Consider the following 16,571-nt stretch of genomic DNA (forward strand, 5'->3'; position numbering starts at 1 on the left):
ATGCGTACGCTTGAACGCGATATTTGTTTTCTGGGGTATCAGGCAATTCTAACTCCATATGACTGCAAATGTAAGTCATTTTAATTTGTCCACATGAATTATAAATATCAAAGTGACTTTTTTAACATGCGATTATTGCTCGAAAGATATATGGTTTATCCATGAGAGCGATAGCATTCAGTAAGCGATGGGCATATAAGAAAAAAAAAGGGACAAGTGCATGCATAGAAGTCTAGGTGAGGCTGAGTATAACCAACCAAGATCGCTGCTTAACTTCATTCATTTAGTTAGAACATAAGAAACTAATTTTGCCTAACAAAACAGTTGGAACACAAGAATTTTACAAAAATCATATAACTCCTACGTATTTCGACAGGAATTCCTGCATAAGAACTACATAGAATTCTTGCGTTCCAGACGGGGCTCAGCGAAAGTAAGCAACGATGTCAATTCTTAGCTTGATCGGTGATCAATGATATTTTCTCTCTTTAAAGCAGGCAAATCGACAGCCACCAGCTCAGTTTCACATCACCCAGTGACCAGTGATCACAAAGCGCCATCATGGTGAAGGACGGCACCGCCGATGAAAGACAGGACCTGCTCCTCCCCTCGTCGGCGGCGATGCCAGAGCCAGACGCACCACGCTGGAACAGGTTCGCCTTCATCTGCGCCACGCTCGCATCCATGACCACCATCCTCAATGGCTACAGTACGTCATCCTACACTACCACCACATTCTTTGATCGCATGGATCGGTCGGCGACGAATGCTTGTCTGTGCTCGCTGCAGATCTTGCGCTGATGAGCGGCGCGCAGCTGTTCATCCGGGAGGATCTGGGCCTCACCAACGCCAAGATCGAGGTGCTCACAGGGTCCATGAACTTGTTCATGCTGGTGTCCATCCTCGGCGCTGGATGGGTGGCCGACCTCCTGGGCCGCCGGGGCACGCTCTTGCTCGCCAACGCCTTCCTCATGGCCGGCGCCCTCGTCATGTCGCTCGGCGGCAGCTTCGCCGCCCTCATGGCCGCGCGGTTCGTCACCAGCATCGGAGCAGGGTTCTGCCGCGTCGTTGCTCCGGTGTACAACGCTGAAATCTCGCCGGCCTCCACGCGAGGCATCTTGTCCTCCTTGCTCGACGTATGTATGCTTTGCACGCACCTTGTTTGTTGGTTTGGAAGATTGGCCTAATTTGGATGGTGCGTTCGTGCAGTTGTTCGTCAACGTCGGCATCCTGCTTAGCTACGTGTCGAACTACGCCTTCGCTGGCCTGCCGGTGCACCTCGGCTGGCGCGTCATGTACGCCGTCGGCGTGCTCCCGCCCGTTTTCCTTGCTGCGGGCGTGCTCGCCATGCCGGAGTCGCCGCGGTGGCTTGTGATGCGCGGCCGCCACGATGACGCGCGCGCGGTGCTTGTGCGCACCTCGGATACCTCAGGCGAGGCCGACCTCCGCCTCGAGGAGATCAAGCAAGCAGTGGCTGGACCGCAGGCTGCCGGCGGCGGCGGCGGCGTGTGGAAGGAGCTGTTCGTCCAGCCGTCGGCGAGTGTGCGTCGCATCCTCATCTGTGCGACCGGGCTGCAATTCTTCCCCCAAGCGTCAGGCATCGACGCCATCGTGTTGTACAGCCCTCTGGTATTCAAGAAAGCCGGCATGACATCCAACAACGCAGCCCTGGGCGCCACCGTGGCCATCGGGGTGGTCAAGACGTGCTTCATCCTCGTGGCCACGCTCTTCTCCGACCGCCTCGGCCGACGCCCGCTCCTCCTCGCCAGCACCGCGGGCGTCGCCGTGACGATGATGGCTCTCGCCCTAACCCTCTTAGTCGGCGCGACATCTGCGGCGACAGCGGCGGCGTGCCTCGCATTGGCGTTGGCCATCGTGGCGACGTTCTCCATCGGGTTGGGGCCGGTGGTGGCCACCTACAGCTCGGAGATCTTGCCGCTGCGGCTGCGCGCGCAGGGCGCTAGCCTGGGCGTGGCGGTGAACCGGCTAACGTGCGGGGTGGTGACCATGACGTTCATCTCGCTCGCCGATTGCCTCACCATGCCTGGGTGCTTCTTCCTGTATGCCGCCGTGGCAGCGGCTGCGTGCGCATTCGTGTACGTGCGGCTACCAGAGACAAGGGGACGAAGCCTAGAGGACATGGATGTTCTCTTCTCCAAGTGATCACGACATGGATTGTTTGTTTCAGCCACAACGGCTTGTTGGGCTTCGTGCAGGAGGCGAGCAGCGGCATTGGCCACCGTCGCTCCTGCACCATGGTGGCGACACGTTTTCGACCTGGCTGGCACAGCATTGGATTCATGTAGGATATGAAGATTTTAAACTAAAATAAAGCGGCTTTAACATTCACCATTAGTCTAAAATATGAATAAGATAACTTATTTAAATATCCCAGTATATCTATAGCTCCAACTCAAGAATTTTCTGAACTAATATACATAGCTCCAAGAAAAATTCCTAGAGCTGAAGCTCTACCAAAACAGAATAATGTTGCTACTATTGACAAACAGAAGGGAGTAATAGATTCTCATCGACAAACAGGAGAAAGTAATAGATTCTTATCAACAAACAGGAGGGAATAATAAATTCTCATCGATGCACTACTATAGAACACGCCATCAGTGACGGTTCAAAATCGTCATCAGTAGTGGGTTTTGAACCGTCACTGATTACTCGGCATTGATAATCACTATCAATGTAGGGGTCTGGAACCGACACAAAAACTAACCATCACCACCGGTTCGAGCTACGAATCGGTAGTGATGGGTGGACCGGGAGAAAAAAAGAAACAAGCCAGCTCAAAATCGAGTAGGCTCGGCTGTCGGTACCGCCACTAGCCACTACGCTCCACCGCTAGCCGCCACTGGCATGCTCCGCCGCCGTTGGCCTCCGCCTCCTCCTCATGCCTGCCGCTCAGCCGCCCCCACCGCATGAGCTCTGTTACCGCCGCGCTCGGCCGCCCGCCTTCCATTGCGCTTGCCCGGCACTCGACCGTCGCGCTAGCCTACCGTCGCACTCTCCCGGAGCCGCTCAGCCTCTCGCCCGGAGCCGTCGGCCAGTCTCTCGTTGTCACGCTCACCTGCACGCCCGCCGTCGTGCTCGCCTGAAGCCGCTCGGCCGTCACTCTCGCCTGCCGCCATGCAAGCTCCACTGCACGCCCGCCATCACGTTCTCCTAGAGCCGCTCAGTTGTTGAGCTCGCCGATCACAGTGCAAGCTCTGTTGCACGCTTGCAGGCATGGGAGAGAGAATGTGAGAAACCGTCCAAACAATATTCTAATTAATCATCAGGAGGATTATTATTTATAATCATAACATCAATGATTAACCAGAATACCATCCCGATAGTCTCGGCACGTGTTTTATGCACAAGATCGAAACACATGTCTTTCCAACATGTATATAATAACATAGCTTAAGAAAGAGTGAGTAATTAAAGTTATAATGCAAGTTCTTAAGCATGCATCCATTTGTAATAAAAGAGAAACTACGCAGCGGAAGATTAAAACCTTAACAACAACAAAATGATAGTGGAGCCACATGCCCTTAGGCTCCACCCTAAAAGCTACGCCTCACAAGAGTAGGATGCACTACTCTTGCCCACTACCTGCACCGGCAGGCACCGAAGTAGCCAAACACCGTCTCACCCTCACCAGCAGAACCTAAAAGAGTAGCGTGAGTACGAAAGTACTCGCAAGACTTAATCCATATAGGGCATATATAAATAGCCCAACTTCAAGAATCATGCATTAAGCTATTCACAAGAGTAAGACCACATGGTTAAGTAAAACATATGCGGTAAGCAACCTGGATAACTACGTGTGAGCATCTATATTTAACTGACATACTAGTGTACCCTGTAAACCACAACTTGTGCATGTATGTATAGGAACCAAGTATCGCATAAACAAAAACTACCGACCATTTCCATCATACCATAACCTTATCCCACATTCGTAAACTCTACGACCGATGCAAATGAACAGAAGCATATATATTTTTTAGTCTTTTTTTATCATGCTCTATGAAAAAAACAAACGCGGCGTAGGCGCGCCAATCTGCCTAGTTTTATATGAACCCAACATTAGTTCAAACCTGATGCTATTTTTCTTTCAAAATTCCAAGTAGGCACATTAGCTCATTAAAATAAGATTCTCTTTAAAGTTCTTGCACTTTTGGAATGAGACATCCAGAATCCTCTTTTATCCTATTCATGCGCTTAATTTGAATTCTTGCGGGATTTTATTGTGCATTCCATTCCTGTAAAACATTTTCATTTTCTTTACTGAAGTAAATTGAGTACACAGGTCACATACAAGAGATAGTGCACAAGATACATATTCAACCATTCCAAAAAAAAAAAGATACATATTCAACCGCGAGTACACCCAAATAACCGACAACATTGTTCAGCCACAGATTGACACACCATATCTGTGTGAGGCCTGAAGGTGAATTTTATGACACGTTGCACATGAATCTTGATGACGCCTTTGTTGCATGAGCCGTCACCTACCTGCTCCTATGCATAACTATGTGGGGGTGCTATTTCTATGTTGTCCCGTTAAATCATACGTCATCCGTCTCTCATGTTGATTTCGTTTATATGTTGTCCGATGCAGTAGAACAGCTTCTGAACATACCCTGAGAGGTTCTTAGAGCATTTTCCCTGCTACCACCCATTCTCAAAATGATTGTATATTCTCTTTTTTTGGGTGAGATATTTGGATATTCTTGGCTGGTGATTTGGTGAAGCAACAAATATGGCTAGATCGAGACACGCACATCTCTCTCTTGCCTCCTTGTCTGGTGACAAATATCACTGGTGAGTGGATGCAGATAACTACAGTTATGGACTGGTATATATGGGGAAAGTCTGGTGACAAATATCACTGATTTCTGGTTTGTACTAGAAATGAGAAATCAGAAACGACAAGTTTTCCAAGGAGAGCAGCAGGTGCAGGTGGTATATATGCCAACTGCATGACTAGAGCAACAGGTGCAGGTGGTATATATGCCAACAGGTGCAGGTGGTATATATACCCTGCATCTGCTTGAGTTTTACTAGCTATAAAAGACATGTAGGCAGCAGGTACAAGTACAAATGAAGTGTATTTATGTATGTTATACACGTTTTTGCTCAAATGGTGAGAAGCGACTCATGCATGTATAACACGTCTATTTAATTACCTTTCAAAATGAAGTGTATTTATGTAAATGCAGTATTGTTTGGTGGGCAAGTCGTGCATTAAAAAACTATTATCCTTTTTGGAATATGGGACACTTTTCATGCAAAGTTGCTATGACATTATTGTGTTCTAAACAATACTAAGCTAGAAAGAAATTGACATGATGGCAATACTACTGCAAATGTCGATTCATTGTTATGTCTGTTATGCTACTTTTTTCCCTTCTCATGAGTGTCTTATATTGACAAAGCTCTTATATTGCACTTTTTTGGGGAAAAATCAATAATATTTTGTAACTAGAGTAATCATACTTGATTTTTTTTTTTCATCATAAGGCGCTATGTTATAAGAAACTCAACTCTCACATTCTATTTTCTGTAATTTTCCATACAAATTAGTCTTATTTGAGAAATAAAGTTATGCACAAAGAATATTTCTCTTTGAGAAAAATACAGTGGGTGTGATATCATTGTGCTTATACGTTTTGACACCACATACGGACATTAGCAATATTAAGTGCCTTCTTTTATATTTCGGTACTCCACTACCAGTTACATATACTTGTTTCGCCTTTATCATGCATGTCCATTGAGTGTGGCAAGCTGTGTTCCAATTGCTATAATTAGGCGAAGACTGGCATTGAAACTTAAAGAAAACTACATAGCCACTATGACTCCGCGGAAACTTGTGGCTCGGTTTTTCCTGACGCTACTCATTTGCAGTGTTTATATCTCGTGGCCCTGCTATTTGCATAACTGCTCTCTCTCTCTCTCACAGACATATGAAGCCATGATGAAAGTACAAGAGAGATGTTATACATATACGAGCTCCCTCACGTGAGATTGGACTGTAAGAGGATTTTTTACACGGGGTGTTATAGGCAGTATCAGAGTTATAGTTATTAGCACGTACAGAATCAGGAATAATAACATCATCATGCAACTCTAAATAAATGATGTTCAAATGGTAAAATTAGATGCTTCCTTAAGAACTTTGTAGGAGAAATAGGGGCCATGGACCAGTTTAGCCACAATGAAGCTCCGCCACTGCACATAGGCGTTCTTGCGCTTGCAATTAATTCTCAAACCAGAAGGTGGTTAACCTTAATTAGTCACCCCATTAATAAACAATGCCTTTTACCAACAAGTCCTAATTTTTGTTGGCTTGAAAATGAAAAGGCAGGAGATGTTTATGGTGACTTGGTCAGGTAAACAATCGATTTGGGCAGACATTTTTTAACAAAAAAAGGTTGAGAGATGTCGATCAAAAAGAACGCTGAGGTTTTTTACCAACAGAGTGCTCAATACTCCATACAGTGTATCTACGCAATGTAACTTGAAGAAAAGTACATTTATACATGTCATGTTAGCCACTAAGTTTTGTTAGCCACTCAAGCCTAGATGAGCGCATAGTAATGCACATAAACTGATCCATTATTACATCATTGTAGCATATTATGTTGACATACCGAATAGGGGGATAAATTAATAAACTACATGATGCTTGAAATACTATCCACCATATAGCATGTTACTAAATCGCTACTCATTCTTAACGAAGACTTTCATTGTCACAATGCTAAAGACATGTTACTAAAACTTAAAATGGATTTCAGTTTTCTATGAAAGATGTGCCACTATGGAATCAATGTAACACAAACCAAATGATTTGAATATGAAGAATGTGATGAACCAAATGATTTGATTCTAAAGTCTATTACATCATTACCATTCAGCATGTACATAGATATACCCTTGGAAATCCAATTGATACTAAAGATGTGTCACAGAGATCCATCTTTGGTCCTGTAAGACAGGATTCGCTTCGAAATATGACACTACTTGATCAGCCATTGATTTAGGTTAAGGGTAGTCCCCAACTTTCACTGTATCACTATCTGCAAAGAGTTGTTCAAGGCTCAATAGAGAACTTAAAAAAAATCATTATCATGAACTAGGAACCTTTTTCAGAGTAACCGACAGTTCTAATAATAAAGATAGTCTAGTGGTATAAGATTTGGGCTAACCTCACAATTAGAAGGTGGTTCGTAAGGATCATCAATTACAGTAAACCCTGCAGATGATTTTCCTCACTTTGCTTTGCAAGTAAATAGTAGATAACTACAATCAGTTTGTTCTTTGACCTTTGTTTTGCTGGCAGAAATATGCTTTATCTGAAACAAATATTTTACTAGAAAATTGTTTAAATGTTAGACTTGTTGACATGGTGTTATGTTACTACACTACACTACAAGAAGCCAAACTATAAAAAAAATTCAGCAACAACTTCTCCAGAAACAGAGATATCGTGGAAGCAGCAATAACAAATATATATGTATAAAAGGAACCACACTAACATTATATATCAAGCATCCTAACAATAGAAAAAAACATATAGGGATATAGTTTATTCATCGATTAAACATAGACAACAATTATGAAAACTCTAGAGAAGATCTCAACCGAACTATCATCAAGACATTACTAATATGTGTGAAAGTGAACATGATAACAATGTGCTGCTACTCCTTTTCTTTCATGCAAGCTCCAGGTGCAACCTGGGGAGGAAAATGCAAGGGTAAGATTGAAAATCTCACCAAGCAAACTGTTTTAACAAGCTATTACAACTACAAGTTCATTAAGCATTGACTTAAAATAGGAAAAAAAATAAACATACTAACTCCAATTTTAATATTTGTGACAGATTAAGATACTTTTGTCTCCAATACCATATTAGCAACAAAAATAAACATGTTAAATTTAATATCATATTAGCGACACCACAAAATAGGTTATATCCAATAACCAAGCATAAAAACCTCCTGCACATTGACTCATGAAAGACACCACCACTTCATTGAAACTCTGAAAATAGAAGTAAGTGGCACCACAATATGCATAGGAATACAATAACATGCTCTGCGCCAAAATATGCACATCAACGCAATGCATGCTCCACTGCCTTCATACCCAACAGAAGTAATTAACACACAACATGCATAAGAATGCAATAGCATGCTCCACACCAAAATATATATATGAATGCAATGACATGTCTTCTTTTACATCATACCCCTCTTCGGGAATGTATGATACGTACTGGTATGATCGTGACTCTAAGATCACGATATAACTTTCAATGCATATGAATGTAATGACATATCTTCTTTTACGTCGCATTCCTCCTCGAGTAACATACGATACGTATCGGTACGGTCGTGACCCTAAGATCACAACATAACTTCCAATGCATACGAATGCAATGACATGTCTTCTTTTACATCACATCTCTCCTCAGGCAACATACGATGCACCGGAACGGTCTTGACCCTAAGAGTACGACATAACTTCCAATACATATGAATTCAATGACATATCTTCTCTTACATCGCACCCCTCCTAAGACAACGTACGATATGTACCAGTATAGTCATGACCCTAAGATCACAACATAACTTTCAATGCACATACAAATGCAAGTGCACATAATATGCTGCATGCATATTAAAGTATATCACCAATAATACTTTACGTCATTCTCAATTACAATATACTTCATATATAAGAAAAACTTCCTCCATGCAAAACAGGGACATAACAACCACATCCTCATGCAAACACATATGAAGAACTTCCTTCATGCCAAGTATAAATAAATAGCCACATTATTTTTATGCAATCCATACGAAGAACTTCATTCATTGAAAGTATAGGTGTAAATATCCACATCGTTATTCTTCTTTCATCATAATTAAGCAAGTAGTGAACAGTAAAACTGCACCAATTAGATTAGATTATCTTGCGTTATGTTGCTGTAATTAATGGTGTAGGTGGAAGGAATAGCAAGTTAAAGCTGTAGTAACCTAAGTCGGCCCAAACATATTATTGGTTTGCTTTCTACTTTGAATTCGCAACAACTTAACAGTGGCCCAATAAAGAACGGAAGCGAACCAATGAACCTAAATCAAAATTAATCTTTCGGGTGTCACACATGGTTTCTTCATAGTCCTCTACATGTTGACAGCTCTGGAATGATAGAACAAATTGGCCTTGCTCACCATCAATTTTGACTGTGGTTGAAACACAGAAAAACAAATCTACAAGTTCAGAATTGCTCGATCGATTTTTTTCAAAACGAAGTACTTTATGTCTTTCTAGAATATATACTATAGTTTGGCACTGTCCCATTGAATCATTAGCATGGGTTCTAACCAAGCACCGACTCTAAAGATTCTGCTAAGCATAGGCCCACCACAACCATGTCCACTGTCTGTAGCAGGAGAATTGGCTGAAGTATTTGTTCCCGATGCCGCTCATTCTCGAAGTATCACTAGCTATCATCTCCTCTGTGCATGTCTTCATACAAGCACTCTTCACTACATCCTCCATGGTGATGGATGTGTATATATACAGTACTTGGTGCAGAAAGAAAGAAAAAATAGTAGGTGTGTCATTCAACGACTAAAAGAATATGGTGGTACTACATGGCATTCATGACAAGTGGGCATTTCGCAAATAAATAAAAGACAAGCGGGCAGCTGAACATCGTAAACACGGTAGCAAAAGTTTTTGCTCGGGTAGTGAGAAGCGACTTATATATGTATATTATATGTGTCTTTTAATTTTGTAAGTCAATTACCTTTCTAAATGAAACGCAGATGAAATGTATGCATGTAAATGCTGCAAAACTCCTCTATTTCACTTGCTTCTTTTTTCTCTTGCGTGGTCTATTTCTGTAACCAACTTACAAGATTCCTACATTGCACTGAAACAAAAACTCAGTATTTTTACGACCAGAGTGATCATGCTTGATTTTTTGTTCCAAGATATTATGTCATAACTCATAAGCAACTCAACTCTCTTTTATATAATTTTCCCCACGTATTACATGTTTAAGAAAAAAAATGTACGCAAAGAATTTTTCTCTTTGAAAGCGAAAAGATAGTGTAAGTGGTATTTGTGCTTATTCGACACCACATTCGGATATTATTAACATTAAATTAAGATCAATTCATCATAAGAAACCTTTTCATCTAAAGATGCTCCTTTGCTGTCATATTTGATTGTTTTACTTTTAGCATCCATCATCGATGAAATTTGATGTGTTGAAAAGAAAAAACATTAGTTGCCAGGACCAACAGGGCAACCCCACTAGAAGCAACAGAACCAGCTGAAGCCGATGGGCCTGAACCAGTTGTGCCTATGATTAGATATTAGTATGCAGACTTGGATCAATAAGCTTTGTATTAGGGATAAGAATATGTGTAGGTGACCAGGCCGATACATATAGCAAACTGGAACTAAACCCCCTAAACATGCCTACTTCTTGTTCTTAATCTCCAAGTTCTTCCTCTTTATCCCAAATTATAATTCTATTTTCGCAACCTATCAAAGTCCTGACAGTGGTTCAGCAACCCGTTACCACAGGATTGTTGTTTTCCAGAAAGAGTCAGGTCTGTGCTGTAGAACCTGAAGAAAATAACATATGTGCTACACCAACGAGCACACAAGCCACTCAGTTTTTTCTGATGCCTCTTATTCCCAGTATTGCTATCTTATCACTTGCTAATACCATAGTTTTATCTAAAAAATCTAAAAAGACTATTTAGCCAAACATGGCCTACTTGTTGGCAAGATTACTCAGTAGGGTACTGACAACTCGAAAAGGTATTTTCTCGAATGCCGCTCATTCCAAGGTTTTAGTTCACTCCAGTTTAGAAAGGAAGCAATCTTTCTCCTCTACAGAAAAGAATAGAAGAAGTGAGTGTTCTTCACTACATAGTTCTCTGCCTCTTGGCATCAAATAGATGAAGATAACCGGTAGTAGGGCTAGTAATTGGATCTGTGGGTTTAGGTACTGCAGGTTTTGGACCTGACAAGTTCAGATTTGGGTCGTAATTTTCGCCTACGAGTCTGACGGGTCAGGTAGCTAAATCGGATTGGGTTGGTTCGGGTTTTGAATTTCGCCCGCATATGCTCACGGTCACCCGATAGATATAGCCAAGTCTAACATTACAGCCCAACAGCCCAACTAAAAACCAAACCCTATCACTCATTCAGCCCAACTACTAGTTGGCCGCAGCACTCCTGCTCCTAGTCCTGACCCCTACCCGGCGCCTCCCCGCCCCGACCTACCCCCTCCCTGGTGCCACCCGGCCACACCAACCTGCCGCTACCGCTCTGACGCTGCCCCGGCCTGGCACCAGCGCCACCCCGCCCTAGCCTGCCCCCTCCCCAGCGCCGCTCGACCACACCTGCCCACCGTCGCTGCTCTGTCGCTGCCCCGCCCCATCCCGGCGTCGCCCCGCCTCGGCCTGCCCCTCCCCTGCGCCGCCCCACCCCGACCTGCCCCCGCCCTGGCACCACCCCGCCTCGCCTGACCACACCGGCCTGCCACTGCCTGACCACGCCGCCCTGCCCCGCCCTGCCTGATGGGCGCTCGAAACCCGTCAGGCGTCCGACGAGTTTGGGTTCAGATTTTCATTTTAGCCTGTTTGGGCATGCGGGTTTAGGTCGGGTTATGGCTGATGAGTTTTAGGTCGAATATGGTTTTCCTCGATCCAGATCTGATTCGACTCATTACCAGCCCTAACCGGTAGTATATATAGATGAAAAGGAAGCTATAGAGAAACATATCTATGAGAGGAAGTAGGTGTGGTGTTAGCTGAGAATTAGTTTGAGCTGGGTAGAAACATTGGTACCCCTTTCACTAAATAGGTTGTTGTACGGTCGAACTTTCGAACTTTCACCTTCAATTAATACACGTACGACACAAATCAACATTCAGATTTTTCTTAGAATCTACTTCCATGGTACATAAAATTTTGTTATTTATACTATCATATTTTCATCAGAAACAGTGGCCAATGGTCTGCACTGATGACCAAAAAAAGTAACAAAAATAACCAATATTTATTTTCCATTAAAAAACAATCTATATTTAACGTTGCTATTAGGAAATCCCGAGAACGATGCGGAACTACTTTATCATGTCCAAGCAAGCCAGTGTAACTCTATCAAGCTGTGATATCTCATTCAATTTTTATCGAACTAATATCGAAGTCATGGTCACAGTAACTTCAATTGGAATAGAGCTTTTGTGTATTGACAGGAGCAGTAGCATTTAGAAAGAAATTAAGGTAGAATGGTGCGCTCCGCTACGTCGTTCATACTACAGTGCAAATAGAGGTGCAAAGAGAAAATTACATGCATATGTAATTGAATAGCAGCATATCATACATATTTGTTGTCTAAAATTATTATTTCGTAAGAAACAGGTAGCAGAGTAAGGATTAATGGAAGTTCTAATTTGAAAAAATGAGATCGTGAGGATTTTTTTGCTGACAACTAAAGTTTCAGGAGAGATGTTGGATTTCTATGGTTCTACTCGTATGAGGAAATAAATGAGCGAGATATTACATTGTTTCTAGAATAAAATAAATATTTTTTATTTTTTAAATATATGGGAACAGCTACCACAGTGGTATACAGTGCTACTACAGTGATACACAGTGACAGGCCCACGCGTCAGTGCATGAGCTACAGTGAGGGAGATGGCTGGGAGCTCGCCGATCCCAGGCCCTTTTCTGTTCCTTTCATGGGCCATTTTCTTGTTTGGGGTTAAATATACCACTTGATCACAGAACTTTACACCTTTTGCCACTGATGCAACCACCACTCCACATTTTACTGCTGCATCCAACATAAACATGCCGCATACTTTACATCACCAACAAAACATTTGCTGGTTGATGTGCTCAATCTAAAACAATTTCACCCACACAGACAAGTTGCTGACAACTTTGGTCAACAGAATGATCTGACTCTGAAGTCTGATACATTAGCAGCAGGTACATAGATATCTACCACTGGCAATCCAATTGCTCCTGAAGATGTCTTGCAAACATCCATCTCTAGTCTTCTAAGAAACCGTTCGCTTCGAGATATGACACTACTTGATCAGCCATTGATTTTGGTGAAGGGCAGTCCCCAACTTTGCACTGTATCACTATCTGCACAGAGTTGTTCAAGGCTCATCAGAGGAGTGAAGAATCATTATCATAGTACAAGGAACCTTTTTTTCGGATTAACTTATGGAACTAATACTGATGCTATGATTCTTATCAAAGATTCAGGCTAACCTCACAGTCAGATGGTGGTTCATAAGGATCATCTATTCCAGTAAACCCTGCAGGTGATTTTTCTCAGTAAGCTTTGCAAGTAAATTAGCTGAAAACTACAGTTAATTGGTTCTTTTACCTTTGATTTTGCCGGCACGGGCAAGCTTGTACAGGCCTTTTGGATCCCTTGCTTCACATACTTCAAGTAGGGCATTCATAAACACCTGCAGAAATATATTTCTCTCAACTAGATATGTTACTGAAACTTGAGTCGAATAAGACAGCAATATCTTACAGGTATACATAGAACTTCAAAATAGGATCATGCATACCTCTATGAATGATGACTTTGGCAATAAACTACGACATGCGCTTCGATCACTTTTATAAGGTGATATCAAGCTAGCAATGCAGATTAGGCCAGCATCTGCAAATAGCTTTGCTACTTCTCCTGGAAAGAACCACACAAACAAAATTACAAGTTGTTTAAAGTTACAAAGTGAAAACTGATCATAATGCCGACATATCTGAACAAAACCAAACATACCTACTCTGCGTATATTTTCAGCTCGGTCCTCTGCTTTGAAGCTGAGGTCCCGGTTTAACCCATGCCTGAGATTGTCGCCGTCGAGAACATATGTCAGATGCCCTCTGGAGTGCAACTCACGATTCAGCGCGCATGCGAGCGTGCTTTTTCCTGTGGCAGATGTTAAGATCTTGTAAGATATCAGAGTATGAGCATTTTCAGGATGTCACCATGTAGATATGATCAGCATCTACATACCAGAACCACTTAGGCCAGTGATCCACACAACACAACCCTTCTGGTTTAGTAGCTTCTGCCTCTCGTTCTGCCCTATGGGGCAGTCATGCCAGAGGATATTTGTTGATTTCCCAATAGTCGAGGTCGCAAGATTGCTGTTTCCTGTAAACCCATAAAATTATCAGGAATGCAAAAGGCCGCAAGATGAAAGAATTAATGTGACATTCAGGAGATTTCAGAGGAAAACAGTAGATTATGTCATTCTGAATCATACTGCGTTCCCAACTTTCTTTTCAAGAAATGTTTGCTACGCGCTGATTCCTACTCTTAAATAAAACTCTAAAAGGATGGCACTAAAGCTTGTAGAACAGAAGCTTGGTGAAAAGTTTTGCACTCCACATTTTATAGTGATCACCCTACCTTGAAGGAAACTGCCAATCTACCTAGACATGTTACTGATATATGACTATTCCGATTAAGGAACCAAGACACCTATCTCAATCTTTGGCACGATGTTTCATTCAGTAACTACCCTGGTGTATGCAAGAGCCTGAACATGCAGTTATTTCTAGAAAGACACTGAAAGTGATCACCAAGCCATGCAACTGTTTTCAGAAAGGCACTGAAAACTCAATCTACCTACCCCTACCCAGACATGCAGCCATTTTTCAGGCAGCAAATGCCGCAGGCTCGCTCAACCCGTGGTCCTGACCTCAATCATGCAATTCTTGTCGGTTTACTAGGACACTGAAAGTGAGATCTGAAGGCACGAGGACAACGTGACGAGTTCTTCATAAAAAATTAGGTAGGTCTGCATCTCTTTCTCCGACCATCAACTTGATGCCTTTAGCAACAGGATGACCAACAAGACCGCTAATAATTGCACTTTCTCCCCCCACCCTCTGCACCACAATTCTGCAGAGCGTTTCTTGATTCCTATCCAATTTCGGCTGTTGATTCATATTTACAAGATGAACGGCAGCTGCTGCAATGAGGATGGATGCATTGCTGCAAATATATTTTCAGAAACTTTTCAGCAAAATATGCGTGGCAATACGAAATTTTCTGCATAGTTTGGTGAAATCTCTACTACATTTCTACGAACAGAGTACTGTGTGCTGACAAGGAAATAAATTATATGTATTTGCATCCTCGTGTAACACCACTTGGATGGTTACCATTTTTTTTTAAGATTTGGACCCACTTTACCTGATTTTCTTTTAGAGACTTTATCAGGGAATCGTGTAGGAAGTGGAATTCGATCCCATGCCGGCTCAGCACCCACCTCGGTGGTTTGCCACCGGACTCCCTACCCGTCTACAGCTACCACTTATCTTTAACATGGATCTCAAACTATCTGTAGGCGTGAATAACTCTCCCAAATCATTTTCGATCCGTGCACTCGGTTTGATTTGTTTGATGAAATTGCAATCAAATGCGATACGAATGGATACACGGAACAGGCATGGAGAAATATATTGATGGGTCGTGTGTGCAACTTTTTTGAGAAGCATGACTAAAAGAAATCCATCGGTATCCCTGACTGAACATAGCTGAAAATTTTGCGTACGGCTGTTGTTGCGTGGATCAACCAATTTTGACTTCTTCTGAATAAATGGATTAATCTACGTTGGCATTTCTGGTACCAAAAGAGACAATCTGATGGCAAAAAAGGAAGCACTTGTGGCATCGATTTGTTGCACCTGCGACGGCCGACCCATTGACGAGCTGCTTCCCGTCCTCCGCCGGCACGGCCCTCATCTCCCCGGCGGCCGCCGCCACGACCGTCGCCCCCGGCCTCACGGCGACGAGCTTGGCGCCAGCTCCTTGACACCTCCTCCCGGCTCCAGTGAGGCTAACGTGCTCCGGCCTTGCCGGTGCATGGCGGCCGGCGGCGCTGGAGCACGGCTGGGGAGGAGCCTTCGCGAGCATGGCGCTGTTCGAGCGACGGCGTTTGGTGACCGCCGAGTGCTATATATATACACACGCGCGCGCGCCTTGCTTGGTTGTACAAACTTTGTGTGTGCCGACGTGTCAAGCCAAATTTGGGAAGGTAGAGAGAGAAGGATGGGGATATTTATAGACGATGAAATGGAAACGTCAGAGCAGATTCTTCAGATGGCTACCAGCTAGGATCATCATAGCTGTGAATCAAATGGAATCTAAAACTTTTGCAAGATTAAATTAAGAAATCAAGTGGATATGTACCTTGGTTTATAATATGTGATGAGTTATTAATAAAGATTGAGTTAAGTTGAATTTGATTTGCTTGAGTATGTTTATGTATTATAATGCATGATTATGATTATGACTAATCAGATATAGAGAGAAATAGAGTTAGAGAAACGTGTGTGTTTGTCTTATGATGTGTAGGTGATGGGTGCAATTTGGCGGTCGATGGCGGAATGTGAGGGGTGCTTAGTGTCGGACGATCAAGGGGGCAGAGTAGAGTCAAGGGTGATCCTAGTTATACAAGTTGAGATAAAGCAAAGCTTGAAAAG

General features: G+C 43.0%; 2 protein-coding genes across 2 annotated transcripts; one reads left to right on the top strand and one right to left on the bottom strand.

The window, feature by feature from the left end:
• The first annotated feature begins 229 nt into the window (after positions 1 to 229).
• On the top strand, positions 230 to 2,334 carry LOC133899942 (polyol transporter 5-like). Its single transcript, XM_062340986.1, has 4 exons — positions 230 to 433; positions 498 to 709; positions 790 to 1,136; positions 1,210 to 2,334. Exons 2-4 carry the CDS (start codon positions 562 to 564, stop codon positions 2,161 to 2,163), a joined length of 1,449 nt encoding a protein of 482 aa, XP_062196970.1. The 5' UTR covers positions 230 to 433; positions 498 to 561; the 3' UTR covers positions 2,164 to 2,334.
• A 10,321-nt stretch (positions 2,335 to 12,655) lies between these two features.
• LOC133899935 (adenylyl-sulfate kinase 3-like) lies at positions 12,656 to 16,101 on the bottom strand. The gene is made up of 7 exons (XM_062340980.1): positions 15,774 to 16,101; positions 14,092 to 14,232; positions 13,855 to 14,004; positions 13,640 to 13,758; positions 13,447 to 13,531; positions 13,329 to 13,375; positions 12,656 to 13,199 (listed from the first exon to the last, which is right to left on the bottom strand). Exons 1-7 carry the CDS (start codon positions 16,000 to 16,002, stop codon positions 13,101 to 13,103), a joined length of 870 nt encoding a protein of 289 aa, XP_062196964.1. The 5' UTR covers positions 16,003 to 16,101; the 3' UTR covers positions 12,656 to 13,100.
• Between the last annotated feature and the right edge of the window lie 470 nt (positions 16,102 to 16,571).

This window comes from Phragmites australis, chromosome 19 (assembly GCF_958298935.1).
Source record: "Phragmites australis chromosome 19, lpPhrAust1.1, whole genome shotgun sequence".
Taxonomy (NCBI): domain Eukaryota; kingdom Viridiplantae; phylum Streptophyta; class Magnoliopsida; order Poales; family Poaceae; genus Phragmites; species Phragmites australis.

What these genes read in the sequence shown, in the direction of transcription:
- LOC133899935 (XM_062340980.1), bottom strand. Translation starts at nt 16,002, where the DNA reads ATGCTCGCGAAGGCTCCTCCCCAGCCGTGCTCCAGCGCCGCCGGCCGC. An exon ending in CAATGGGTCGGCCGTCGCAG is followed by an intron (nt 14,233 to 15,773) that starts GTGCAACAAATC and finishes ATGGGTTTACAG; the next exon opens with GAAACAGCAATCTTGCGACC. An exon ending in CCGTGCCGGCAAAATCAAAG is followed by an intron (nt 13,376 to 13,446) that starts GTAAAAGAACCA and finishes AATCACCTGCAG; the next exon opens with GGTTTACTGGAATAGATGAT.
- LOC133899942 (XM_062340986.1), top strand. Translation starts at nt 562, where the DNA reads ATGGTGAAGGACGGCACCGCCGATGAAAGACAGGACCTGCTCCTCCCC. An exon ending in CACCATCCTCAATGGCTACA is followed by an intron (nt 710 to 789) that starts GTACGTCATCCT and finishes TGCTCGCTGCAG; the next exon opens with ATCTTGCGCTGATGAGCGGC. An exon ending in TCTTGTCCTCCTTGCTCGAC is followed by an intron (nt 1,137 to 1,209) that starts GTATGTATGCTT and finishes GCGTTCGTGCAG; the next exon opens with TTGTTCGTCAACGTCGGCAT.